Below are 13,568 nucleotides of genomic sequence, written 5' to 3' on the forward strand. Positions count from 1 at the left end.
ATTATTCCAGTTCTTAAAATAGTGTCAGGGAGTTGGAAGAAGGTACAGCACACTATGAGGAAGGAAAACGAACGCAGAGACAAAGAGAGGGAGAATATGAAAGGGAGGAAAAATGACTGCGGTAGAGTCGGTAAAGAGGGCTCCTATTAGGGCAGTGGAGGGAGAAATATTGGCCAGTGCAGCCATGTGCCGTTTGTCCTCGTCAGGCTCTTAAATAGAATCAGGATCAATTATTCATATGGTCCATAACTGGCGATAAATGTTAGCCGAGACACAGCAGCTTGGAGAGAAGTCTGAAAGCAAAGTTAGAAGCAGCTGTAGACAGCCTAGACCAAACCACTGAAAAAAAAAATGTATACATCGCACAAAACTAGCCACATTGAAAAGCAATTTGCTGAATTGTTTGAATGTGGTAACCACTAGTAATTATGTGATAATCTACAAAAATGCAATACAACCATGAACCCAACTGATCCACACTAATAACAAATCATTCTGGTATGAAATCATAATGCATGCAGGTTACAATATCGCACAATCACCACAAAACTCATCATGTGAACAATAAACATCCTCATTTGTATGATAGCTATTAAAACAAATTTCATGTTGACAATAGCCATTATTGAGCCGAAAAGGGCAGTAGCAGTGTTAACATCCAAAACTATATTTATGCCAGGTGCTGCATGAAAGAGTCATGAAATTAGGTTAATCTGTACACTGCATTAGAGCGCCTTTCTGAATACTTTCTTAAATGCAATACAGTGTTTCAGCCCTAAGATTGTCATCAGGCAAAACCAATCAAAATTTGCATTAATGAGATATCTGTTAATGTAACCCTTAAATTCCACTATAATACAAAAAGCGTTTAGGAGATTAGCTCATTCATCCCTTCCTCCCTGTACGGTTATATGAACATAGACACCAAAGTCCACAGTCCGGGTCCATGATAGCTCAATGGGTCTAGGGTCCAGGCTAACACTTGAAGAGTGATGAAACCCTAAATCTTCTATGGCAGAAAAGGACTGTTGGATTGACCTCTGTGGGTTAAAATCATAAGCCCTGCTGCATTTCTCACAACAGCCATCATGGAACTGTCAAATGAGGCACAGCTACGTCATTGCATCAAGATAAAAAAAATTTCAACCACTAGATGCCAGCAAAATCTAGATTTTCTGCCTGGGTTTTATGCCCCTTTAAGCATAAATTACAACGACTTGATAGCAGGCCATCAGCATTCAAATACTTTGGGATTTGAAGCTCAGACAATAACCACAATTTTAATCATCACAACATGGACATTCACAAACACTGACTTGGAGCCATTTGTAGACTAAGACATCTGTATGTGCAACCCCTTCACCTCCTCCTCCTGTACCACAGCATAACAGAACCTGCTCTTCTGTATGGTGCCATCTGCTTTTTCCATATGCTTATGGTCACTAACAAGAACAGGCTCTTAAAGATCACCTCAGGCTACTCTGCCAGCAAATTGATTGGACTTCATATTCTCCGTTTGCAAGTCTGCGCCAACATAATCCTGACCTACAAAGCACACATAATCACACGATCCAGAGCATGTAGTTCACCCGTATTATACAATGCTCCCTTCAGGCCAGAGGTATAGATTGCCCAAGTGTAGAAGAGTCTGCATCTATCTATCTATCTGTCTGTCTATGATGTTGCAGCTCTAAAACAAAATGGTATGCAATCTTATGTGACACCTTATCTGTACATATCTTCGAAAAATGACTTTTCTGAATTATCGGGGCCTAGTTTTTATATTTCCACAGGAAGTAAATATAGTGTGTTCCTTACCTGAAATAGTTCCAAAAATAAACTACTTCCTAAAACTTAAAAAAGGCAGTCTCTTACTTTGATTGAGCCTAGTTGCCCTCTATCACTCAGAACAGTGTATGCTAAAGAGGTAACATAGTGCAATAATGACTGCATATTGACTAGTGCTATGAGGAAGGAATCTCTGCACACAACCTCCACCAAAATGAGGTAACGTCCCTCCTGGCACAGTGAAATCAGCCTGAGCCGTGAATTATCACACGGAGACGGTTCTGGTGATAATTGACTGAAGGAATGCCAGGCTCTTACTGATGAACATGGAGGCACTCTACTGTGCGTCTCCAAATGGCTTTAGCAAGCTAATGGCGGCGGGGAAAATGAGCTCACAGACACAAGGCAGGGGAGGTAATGTAGCTTTCCAGCGCCGCTCATTTTCTCCAAACTAAAGAGATAATCTGGACCCCCCGAAGGCCTTTGAGATTGAAAACTTCGCGGGCAGAAAGGCCAAATAACTACAAGAAATTAGACCCGAACTGGGCCACAGTTTTCTCATTTCACTCCCACGCTTTCCATTTGAGACACTGTTGATGTTCCTGTGTCTTACAGTAGAGGAAATCAGCATGAACTGCAAAGGTACAATGTTTTTCTTTCTTACTTTCTTTCTTTTCTCCCTTCCATCTGCCTTTCTTGCTTCCTCCCACCCTTCCTTTTTACTTCCTCTGCCTTTTCCTCACAGCTTCCCTTCCCTTCTTTCCCTGTCCTCCTTCCTTCCACCCTCCCCTCATTCATGCCTCCATCTTTACCTTCATTACTTTTGTCCTTCCCATCCTCCTTCCTTCCTTCTTTCCTTCCTACCTTAATTCCTTCTTTACTCGGTGTCCTTTCTTCCTACCATCCCCTTCCTCTTTTCCTCCCCTCCTTCCTTTCTTAATTCCCTCCTCATTCCTCTCTTCCTTCTTTCCTTCCTTCACTCCTTCCTTCACTCCTTCCTTCATTCATCCTTCCCTCAATCCATCCTTCCTCTTCATCAGTGGTCCTTACAGAGAGTGTAGTCATTGCTGTCCAGGATAGATGTTGATGGCTGGAGAGCTATGTTCAGATGGATTGGCTGCAATCCGTCTGGACACAAGAGGCTCTCTCTCCCGCTCATCTCATCTCAACAGCTCATCTCTTCACCTCTCTCTCTCTTTCTCTCTCTCTCAGTCTCTCACTCTCCTCCTCTGCCTCCATGTCGGTTCTCTCCTGCCAGCTGCCAACTGAAACTCTCCTTCCTCTGAAACACGCACAACCTGTGTGCTAGAAGGCAGGAATAATGGTGGAAGGCTAAGCATAAATATAGCTGGGATGTATGGGTAAGGCTTCTGAGAAGCATACAACACAGTACAAATGAATGAGTGCAAGATGGTTTGACAATTAGATTAGATTTGATTTGATTTGATTAGATTACATTAAATTAGATAAAATAAGATTAGCCTTGCTGCAGATAAAAGGATACAACAAAGAAGAAAGAAACATAAATAATAATGGAGTATGTAGGGTAATGAAGCATATCATTACATCACATGATATTTGAAAACAAGTGTTAAGTGAAAATATATTATCAAAAAGCTGAAAAATTATGAAGACCATATACACGGGTTACGCAAACCAGCAGGGAAACGTGATGGGTCAAAGAAAATTGAAAAAATGTGAAAAATATGTATGATGTGGAGATTGACAGTAAGATAGAATGATCAAGCTGCACAAATATATAATTTATATTGAGAAATACAAAGATATTAACAATATAGGGCTGCACGGTTATTGCGACTATAATCATGATTATGATCATGATCATCACAACCATTTAACATGATTAATCACTGACTTTAGAAACAGCATGCATTTATTGAACTTTAAAAAAAAAAAAAAAAACATATCCTTTTAAGAATTATGTTCTGCATCACTATGAAACAGAATGCAACGCAATAATCATTTTATCTCAATTATCTCATTTTCATAATTGCCAAAAGCCAAAATTGTAACTGAAAATACAATTCGATTAATTCCCCAGCCCTAATACAATATATAACAAATGAAACTATAGGAGTTCTGCAAGTGTACTGAGTCATACTGCATGAGCCTTGACTCTACAAGGACATGGTGCTTTTCTCCTGCAGTGTTTGCCTTGTATCTTTGATTTATGAGAAAAAAACAACTACAGCAATGGGTGAGTATAACACGAGTCCATATGTACCACTAACACAAAAACTCAGGCATCAGTACAGGGCAAAGTAACTTTCCCTCATCTCCTTTACTTGGCGTCCCCTGCCTTAGCAACTGCAGAATGTGAATCTGGACACCCGCTCCCTCGGCTGTTCCCTCAGGACTCGCAGCCCTTTCCAGCTCCACATAGGAAGCCCCATGCATTATGCATCACTATCCAGGCCTATTTCAGAGCTGAGCAGAGCAGCAAAAAATAGAGAGAAACACAGAACTTTCCAAGCTCCGCAATCAGTCCCACAGTTGCTCATGTTACTCCGGAAGACGAGGTCTCGTTCCAACCGTACGGAATTACCAAGAGGAAAACATGAAATATTTAGCATCGTCACCCCACCACCGCCGCCATCCCCCTCCCCCTGCTTTTCCAGCTCAAACTTCCTGAGGGGGAAAAAAGTAGAAAAAGTGAAAGATGCAGAGTGCTTATGTTTTCCCCTCATGATCCTCTGGACCGGTGGGTGGGAGGATGGGTGAGGCACTCTGCAAGGATCTACCTGCATTGCTCAGCAGGGGCTAGGATCACAAGATTTCTCCTCTCGGGACAGGATGACACACACAGAGGTGGAGCATTGGATTTGATTAATGTTCCTTCGGAGTGGTAAGGAGAAGGGGCTCGGATGCAGGCTGGCAAAGGCTGGAGGGAAAAAAGGGGGAGTGTTGGACGAATGATGCGGGTCAGGCAGGGCAAGGCATTAGCATGCATAAATGGACATGGAACCACAAGGGCACACATGCACGCATACATGCATTCATGACTGGATACAAATGCACAGAAGGTAGAGCTATTCCTGGGAACAAAGCCTTTTGAGAGCAAAAATGAGCATGTGTATTGAGCAACACACACACACACACACACACACACACACACACACACACACACATACACTGCATGACCTTGACACAAAATATCCCTCCACAAATACCTTTCTTTGAGAAAACATGTGATTATAGGGCTTCTGTTACAGTCAAGCCATAGAAATTGACAGACACTTTGTGAGTTTCTGTTTTTTGACTGAGACTGTCATTGTAAAGGTTGATGAAGATGAAAATGTCATTCAGCATGGGTATAAGGGAATGTGCATGTGTATTCATACTGCACATGCAAACTTCATATGTCATTTAGTATTAGAACTATGTAATATTTCTGCTGTAGCGTGTTTTTTTTTTTTTTTTTTTTTTTTTTTTTAATTCAGAAAAGCTTTCATAAAGCATAAGGATAAAAGCAAAAACCATTCAATTGTGTGGGAACAATGGGGCCTTTTCAATTCTCACCGGGACATCAAAGCACACAGCAAGATGTCACACTATTAAAGTCTGTGGGTGGGATGAAAATATATTACAATATATCCATTCTCTGCTGAAAATCATGACTCGGCTTTCATAACAAACAGCAGATTTTCCTCAGTCATTTGTCTCCTATGAGGATTGAGATTAATCTAACCTTTTGATGTTTTGAAACAACAGGGGGGAGGAGGAGACGGAGGAGACTAGGAGACCACTGGGCCAGCTGGGGATGTAAAGACGTTGCGATGCATTGCTTTGAATGCCACGCTAATGAGGCAAATTGAACTGAATCACATAGGATATTGAAATGGATGAAATTCTATTCCAGAGAATGATACAGAGTACAAGCACAATATGTCAAAAGATTAGGCCGAGATGGAGGGAGAAAAAACAAGGCAATTCTCAGAGGGAGAGGGAAGAAATTTAGAGTCACAGGAAGTACGAGATTACTTCAGAGACTGCTGACTAATGAATGATGTGCCCTGAAAATGAAATGAGTGATATACAGTGTGTAGCCTTGCCGGGGGTGTGTCAACTGAACACTGCATTCGAGTCCTATGGGTGGGAAAACACCCACATACACAGTCACATATAGGTACCTGCATGATCAAGCAGTGAACAATATCAAAAGTGAGCAAACAATCAGTGTACCTGTCCCCACTCAAAAATGCACACACATATGCGGAAATACAGAATGAAACACAAACACAGTCCCTCTTTTTTCTGTTTCTCTCTCCGTGTCTCCTTGTGTACCCTCAAGGTTGTAAGGTGCAGGATGCGCCATTAGGTGTGTATTACACAGAATTGAAAATGAATCCCCTGTCATGCATTATTAAAGCTACATTAATTGCATTTGCATGTTTATGAGATGCTGTGCATGAGCGTTGAAGCATGCGTGTGTGTGTGAGTGCGTGTGTATGTGTGTGTGAGTACATGGACATGCACATGTACGCAGTCCCTCTTCACCATAGAGTTTCTTGTCACGCCCTCAGTTACTGTGTGCGGATGCAAAAGAGAACCTGAACTTCTCTTTTCCTTATCTTTGAATCGTTTGAATTCTTCTTACCATTTTACAAGTTGCAGGTTCAAGCAGCTCACCTCTGAGAGCCACCAAACAACAGAGAACAGACTTGAGACAAGTTGGTCTTATGTTACCAGATGGCTGAATGTCATCTGTGCTTTGATCATGGCATAATATGTTGCACTGCTTTAAAGAAAAACATATAATAATGGTTCTGTTTTTCACAAGCACACAAAACCTGTGATTTTTATGTAGCAACATCACCCCTATGTGGTGAAATGAAGAAACTGCTCATCTAAATACTCGCAGCTTGAGCTGAGGTGTGGCTCTGACAAACAACCAGGGAACTGATGACCAGTATCTCTTTACCTGCTATTACACCTGTGTAACAGTAAATAATTCACATTGTTTTGTTTTAACTTTCATTACCAGATGGATGGATTTGCCACATTGCAATCAATTTATCAATGATACAGTATCCATTGCAAATTACATCCTCATATGTTTAATTCAAAAACATTTATTGATATTGTGACATTTTGTGTTACACTGAACTGTATTTACATATTCAGTTTGATTTCTATGTGTGCAGATATAATTTCATCTACTACTCCTCATAAATATGTAGTAGCCAATGAGCAGAGTTGCATTGATTTTGCTGTGCGCTTGAGTGAAACTTTGCTTATTACTTTACTGGCTAGAAGTCACTTATATACTTTAATTCTGTCTAATTTTTGAGAACAGTGAAGTTATTGTACATATATAGTACATCCTATCAGGCTAGTCATTACAAATGGGTGAAAGTTACTTTGCTGTGTTGGATTAAGGCACATTATCAGATAAAAAGTGGCACGCACCAGTCACCTTTAACCTTCTCCACCGTTGGATGAAACACTGTGGCACTTGCGAAATCTGCAGTTGCAAAATCCTATCCTGACATGACCACAGCTTATTTTCTCAGCCTCCTATAGAAAAAGATCTAGACAGCAAACCTTTCTGATTATGGCTCCCAGCGAGGGAAAATGTATGAGGATCATGTGTCTGAGAAAAAGGAGGCAGAGAGAAATGAGAGTAATATCATTTCACTTTTCCAAAACATAAACAATGAGCCACAATCAGTAAGACCATATCTCCAACTTAATGCATCCACTTCCAGGAATTCACATTCATGGCCAGCAAAAACACATAAGCCTACATTGAAAGCTTAGTTAAGGCTACATAAAATACTGAACAATATTAGATGAACATGTCCTGCATTATTTGAGCACCTCATCAGACATTTAATAGACACACACACACACATTCACCTCTCTGTCAACGTAAGTCAACGTAATCCTCGTACCAAGTACAAATATCTACAATGTTAATCTGTAACTACATTATGCAATCAACAGTGGGTGGCTGCTGGGAGAAGTTAATCCAAATTATCCATCTTACCCTAACTTGCACTAATTCCAAGCAATTAAATTTAAATCAGATAATGAGCTTAAGATTTCAGTTTTCAAAAAAAATGTCATCCTTTGAACTAGCAAATTTTGACAGACTAGGCTGTTTCTACTGTACAAACACTAAAGCCAACAAATGAGCTCCATTGCAGTCTTGTTTGCCCGCCTGTGTCCACAGGAAGCTGAAATAATCAGCACTCGCCTCTGTCTCTGCTTCTGTCCATCTCCCCTGCTTCCCAGTGCATTACAATGAGTAATTGCTCAGGCTGGCTTGTTGGGAGGAAATGGAGACTTAAGGAGTGCTGCAGACTCTGAAGTGCATCCTACCATCAGCACGCACACACACACACACACACACACACACACAAAACACAAAACACATGCACATGCACACACACACACACACACACACACACACACACACACACACACACACACACACACAGATACATCCTGTGCAGCTAAACATGAACTTTTTATCATCCTTGCTCACAGACTCACTCAAGAGTCTCACTCAAGTGTTGAGTAAGTTATCAGGCGAACACTGTACAAAGGTCCACACTGACACAGACAGTGGATATAAAGGGCTGGGCCTTTGAACTGTCTCTCATGTTAAAGTCAAACAAACCCTGAAGGCACACTGCTCTCCAGGCCCCAACTCGACCTGCACACCAGCCAAGATGCCTGCAGACTACAATGGACGGTGGGAGATGGTGAAAAACGAAAATTTTGATGAAGTCATGAAGGCCCTCGGTAAGTTGCCCTCATGCTGCCTGCTCTGATTTACAATCTCAAGCTCATGGAGCGCATACTGAGTTAGATAAAGACATCATGGCAGGGTAGGAGTGAGAGACAGCTAGAGAGAAAGACAGAGAAAAAGAGGCATGTAATCCTCATTAAACAGAGTGACCAATTAAAAGGTTACATTGAAGAATGTAATTTACAAAAGAGGAAGACATATGGAGAAAATATGTAATGACAGAAGCGGTTGAATGTGACAGAAATAGTGTAAAAGGGAAGAGAGAGTAGAGGTGTGTGTGTGCGAGAGTGAAAGTGTGTGTGTGTGTGTGTGTGTGTGTGTGTGGGAGAGTGCAAGATGGAGAGAAAGAAAAAGAGGAATGCTGTGGCACTGCTTCATTTCTTTATTGAGCTGCTGTCAAGCCACGTTAACCTCCACTCTGTGAGTGGCTGCCGCCTGTTACCACGCCAAATAAATATTGATTTACCCCTCTCTGCATTTTTATCCTCCCAATCCCAGAAAAGGAAGACAGATTCCGATCCGGGATCAGGCAGCAGGCCAGCTCATCGTTTCACAAAAGCCGAGCTGCCGTGCTCTCATCTCGGCACGTCATTGATCAGGCCCAGAAACTCTTTTATTATTCACGACTTTATCTGCAATTCATAAAACAACCCCGGTACAGTCAGCCACACAAATCCAAAAGAAGAAAAAAAAAATCCTGAATCTGAAATGGCTTGTTCCTCTGCGCCATCTCATTCCATCGAGCGGATTGGAAAATGACATCCTTATGGAAATGGGTCAAAAATATCATTTGGATGGGTAAATAAAGGGGCCTCATCTGTAAGAGCGATGGGAAGAAATTGAATTTTCACTTTAGGGCAAATGGGATATGAATATCAAAATGGTCAGGGTGGGTGGCTCTCTTTTGACAGGGCTCAAAGCTGAATCGTGCAGAGAAAGTCATTTAGGCCTATTTTGACTCAGAGCAAGGTCATTTTTAAAGGGTAAATGAGACTGTCACAAGGCCACTAAAAGAGGAACTGTAATATATCCAGCTCTCTGTATTATGTGTAGGCGTGGGAATCAACTGGTAACTGACAACAGGATAAAACAATACCATGGTCACTATGGTATCCCTATACAGGCAATTCTGCAATGTGCGATATATTGTAGCCAGCTATGACACATCACGATATCTGTAACTGAAGAACAAAAATACCCTGGAAAAGGCAAAATAATTTTCCAGTAAGCAGGAATCTGTCATGATTTTCAGTGTTTTAATAAGCACAGCAACTGCAACATGTACCTGACAGACCAGTTCCAGTTAAAATGCCTAAAGGCAGGAACAAATACGCCTAATTGGAACTCAATTGTGCATCTGTGCAAGCGGAAAAATTAAAAATCAATACTTGGCACTTGGCCCAGTATACTGATAATGTATCGCATATCGCGATACATTGCTTTTTCAATATTTTGTCCGAGCCCTAGTTATGTGCATGTACGTATTTCTTTTCCTTCTTTCTTTTTTTTTTTTTTTTTACGATTTTTTGGGCATTTCTGCTTTATTAGACAGTCACAGTGGAGAGAGACAGGAGAGACAGGGCAGAGAGAGGGGATGACATGCAGCAAAGGGTATGGTCCGGATCTGAATCCAGGCAGCTGAGGCTTAGCCTTAGTATTACATGGTGTGCGCTCCTCACCATGGAGCATACATATGTATTTCTATGTGGGTGCTTTGGTGTGTGCTTTGACACACAATAGAAAGTCACAAGGAATCACTCAAGAAGCAGTGATCAAACTGGTGGTGGAGCTGCCACACAGCATATAGCCAAATATAGCCAACTGATAAATGATAAAGCCAACATCCATCTCTGAATCATCTTTAAATCATGACCCCCTTCACTTATAAGAGTATGTTTGCAGACATCGACTTTGCGACCAGGAAGATAGCTGCCCACCTGACTCAGACCAAGGTGATGGTCCAGAACGGAGACAAGTTCGAAACCAAGACCCTGAGCACCTTCAGGAACTACGAGGTCAACTTCACCGTGGGAGAGGAGTTTGAGGAGCACACCAAAGGCCTGGACAACAGGACGGTCAAGGTGGGGTCACAGTGTCACAGATTTGAATCGGTCATGATCGCTGATTTGAGCCTAGTGCATGTGTCATGTGGAGTTTTGGTGAGAGGACCCAAATGTGGGTAAGACGACTTTGGTACATAAGTAAAGGCAAAACAGGTTGGGCTGACAACTGCAAAGGCAAACAGTAGGATCTGAAAAAGACCATGACCAGCCAGAGCTAAAACACACACAAGGGCAATTAGCACAAAGGTTGCAAGGGGTGACCCAGGGAGCTGAACGGCTAGGTAAACACAGGAGGTGGGACTAGCACACTGGCTAAACAAAATACAGGTGACAGCAGGTAACAAAACAGACCTGGGGCAATATCCTGAAACAACCTAAAACAACATAACTTTTTTTTCTTTTTTTTTTTTTTATGTAGCAACGTAACATGTTTCTGAGACATGGAAAAGATGAATCTCAAGATTTAGGCCACTCCACAGACCCTGTGAATCTCAGTAGGGATGTAGTTCACAGTGCAGAATCAGCTCACTGGGCACTTAATGTGGCTCTGTCAAATGTTTGTTTTGACTCTGTGTTTAATAATGTCTGTGTGTGTGTGTGTGTGTGTGTGTGTGTGTGTGTGTGTGTGTGTGTGTGTGTGTATGAAACAGACACTGGTTACCTGGGACGGGGACAAGCTGGTGTGTGTCCAGAAGGGTGAGAAGGAAAACCGTGGCTGGAAACACTGGATCGAGGGAGACCTGCTACATCTGGTGAGAGAAAAAGATAGACAGACAGACAGACAGACAGACACAGACACAGAAAAAGACAGAGACAGAGTAATAATCAGTTGAAGAATTTGCAGGCAACAATATAGTCCTGTTTGATTACAGTCCCCAATACTGCAGAAACTATTAAGACACTGTTTGTTGGCCAGAAACTTTGGCCAGACTCGGCCAAAATTCCCCACGTGTCCATCATTTGCCACATTTTCTTGGCTGTACACAATCAGTTAAGAGCAATTAGAAACTCACACGAACAATTCATAATGACAAACTGTTCTCTCTCTTTACTTGACGCAACTCTCTGTGATCTCCTCTTCTTCCGATCAGACTGATTTGTTCCATATCTATAAATGATAACAGCACTGATGCAATGAGGTTAAATGATTATGACATGAATATAGACAGCACACCATGATTATGTAACTATGGGAAAGGTTGTATTAGACTTGCAGTCTAAAGGCATGTTCCTTTCTCCCCCCCCCCAGGAAATCACCGTTTTAGACAAAGTCTGCCACCAAGTATTTAAGAAGAAACAATAAATGGAAACAAATTGACTCTGCACAAGGCTGTCTTTTATGTGTTGCATGTTGCTATCTATTTATAATGCAATTGAGACTGTAACTGTAAAACAATAATAATAAACTGATTTAACACCAGTGCTGACTCAATGACCGTAATAAAAAAAACCTGACAGGTCAACTGAAAAGTGATTAAAAATCCTGGATGTTCTATCAGTTGTCTTGTTCACAAGGTCATATTCAAATGATTATGGTCCACAAGTGAACTTGTCCTTGATCACACACAGTGATAGCTGCTCAACCACACATGGCTGACAAGGTTTTTTTTTTTTTTTTTTTTTTTTTTCATATCATGGAGTCTGTTGTCACCATGAATGACTTTGAGGGCTTTTAAGAGGCTGCAACTCAGACAGCTTTGATGAAATCTCATAGATAGGCGAGGGAGCCATATAGATTTGCCACCAGATAGTATTTTATCTAGGCTTAGGTTTCTTCACAGTATAGATTAAGAACTGAACTGACCTAAACTGTGCTTTATTGTTAGTCCAAATACATATAAATTTGTCTTACTGCATGTTTTCTTAACCTACAAGAATAGAATAGGTTTCTTCTGTCTGAACATACCCTAAAAACATATTTCACATATAATCCATAACGTGTTTAGAACTTTTTTTGATTATATCGAAATAAGGGGGTCAAAAATGTGTTTGTACATGATGATATCCCATCAAATTAAACTTTGAAGGACCATAACAGATGGTAAATGCTCAGTAGTGCAACTGGGAAGAAATGCATGGTCCAGTGCCCCAAATCCATATCAAATGCACAAGCATAAACACATTTTGGAACAATTTAGTACAATTAGAAATCAAATTGTAAACATATGTACTCTTCTCACATGAGGGTATTTCCTGTGTAAGCAGGGTACTGATGAGGACATGTAGCTGGTTAATTGACATGCTGGTATATTGACACCTATGTAGGCCTGTATGTGCACAGTGCGTACAAAGCCTGGGAGTGCACTGCAAAAAAAACAGACGCACATCTAAACAAGATGTCTCTGACAACTGCAAAGGCAAACAGTAGGATCTGAAAAAGACCATGACCAGCCAGAGCTAAAACACACACAAGGGCAATTAGCACAAAGGTTGCAAGGGGTAACTTTGACGCTAAAAGTGGAAACAAAACAATTTCACTAAACTGGGGTGAAATAATTATGTTAACCCTCAAATGCAAATCAAATGGGTGCCCTTGGTAATTTTGCAGTTTCATATTCACACCTCACAGAAAATGGATGAGACAGGTAGCGCGCTACACTGGCAACAAGCTGCTCCTCAGACTGTCTCTGAATTTTCACCTGTTCCCAGAGAGAAATAACAATTGCGGGTTAAGTAAGACTTGAGGATTAACTACTAAACTGAAGGTAGTGCCGTGGTGGATATTTTTTGCAGTGTGTTGCAGAACAGGTACAGCATGTTCTAGTTTTCTACCGGATCTGGAGGGCTGCTCCCACAGGAAGCTCTGCATGATCCACGTCGACCCAAAGGAGCTGCGTCAAGCGAAACACACACACAGAGAGCAAAACCAGGAAGTCTCACGTTTGCACTTCAAAATACAAGCGCAATATTTGCAATTTGGGGGTGAATCGTTGGGATGA

At 41.4% G+C, this 13,568-nt stretch overlaps 2 protein-coding genes across 6 annotated transcripts in view; one reads left to right on the plus strand and one right to left on the minus strand.

The window, feature by feature from the left end:
- The window catches only part of LOC115370411 (lysophosphatidic acid receptor 6-like), a 29,155-nt gene extending 15,709 nt beyond the window's left edge, over positions 1-13,446 (minus strand). For 2 of the 5 annotated variants that reach the window (XM_030067426.1, XM_030067425.1), the window contains exons 1-2: positions 13,192-13,234; positions 11,291-11,378 (exon numbers count right to left, since the gene is read on the minus strand). The gene's annotated coding sequence lies outside the window, so the exon portion shown is untranslated. Of the gene's footprint in view, positions 1-11,290; positions 11,379-13,191; positions 13,235-13,401 lie in introns of those variants that run through there. The other 3 variants (XM_030067427.1, XM_030067429.1, XM_030067428.1) reach the window with 3 other exon arrangements.
- Positions 8,459-11,932, plus strand: LOC115370412 (retinol-binding protein 2). The gene is made up of 4 exons (XM_030067430.1): positions 8,459-8,559; positions 10,469-10,647; positions 11,280-11,381; positions 11,879-11,932. The coding sequence occupies exons 1-4, from the start codon at positions 8,487-8,489 to the stop codon at positions 11,930-11,932; spliced, it is 408 nt and encodes a 135-aa protein (XP_029923290.1). The 5' UTR covers positions 8,459-8,486.
- Positions 13,447-13,568: the final 122 nt, after the last annotated feature.

The sequence above is a fragment of the Myripristis murdjan genome, chromosome 13 (genome assembly GCF_902150065.1).
Source record: "Myripristis murdjan chromosome 13, fMyrMur1.1, whole genome shotgun sequence".
NCBI classification, from domain to species: Eukaryota; Metazoa; Chordata; class Actinopteri; order Holocentriformes; family Holocentridae; genus Myripristis; species Myripristis murdjan.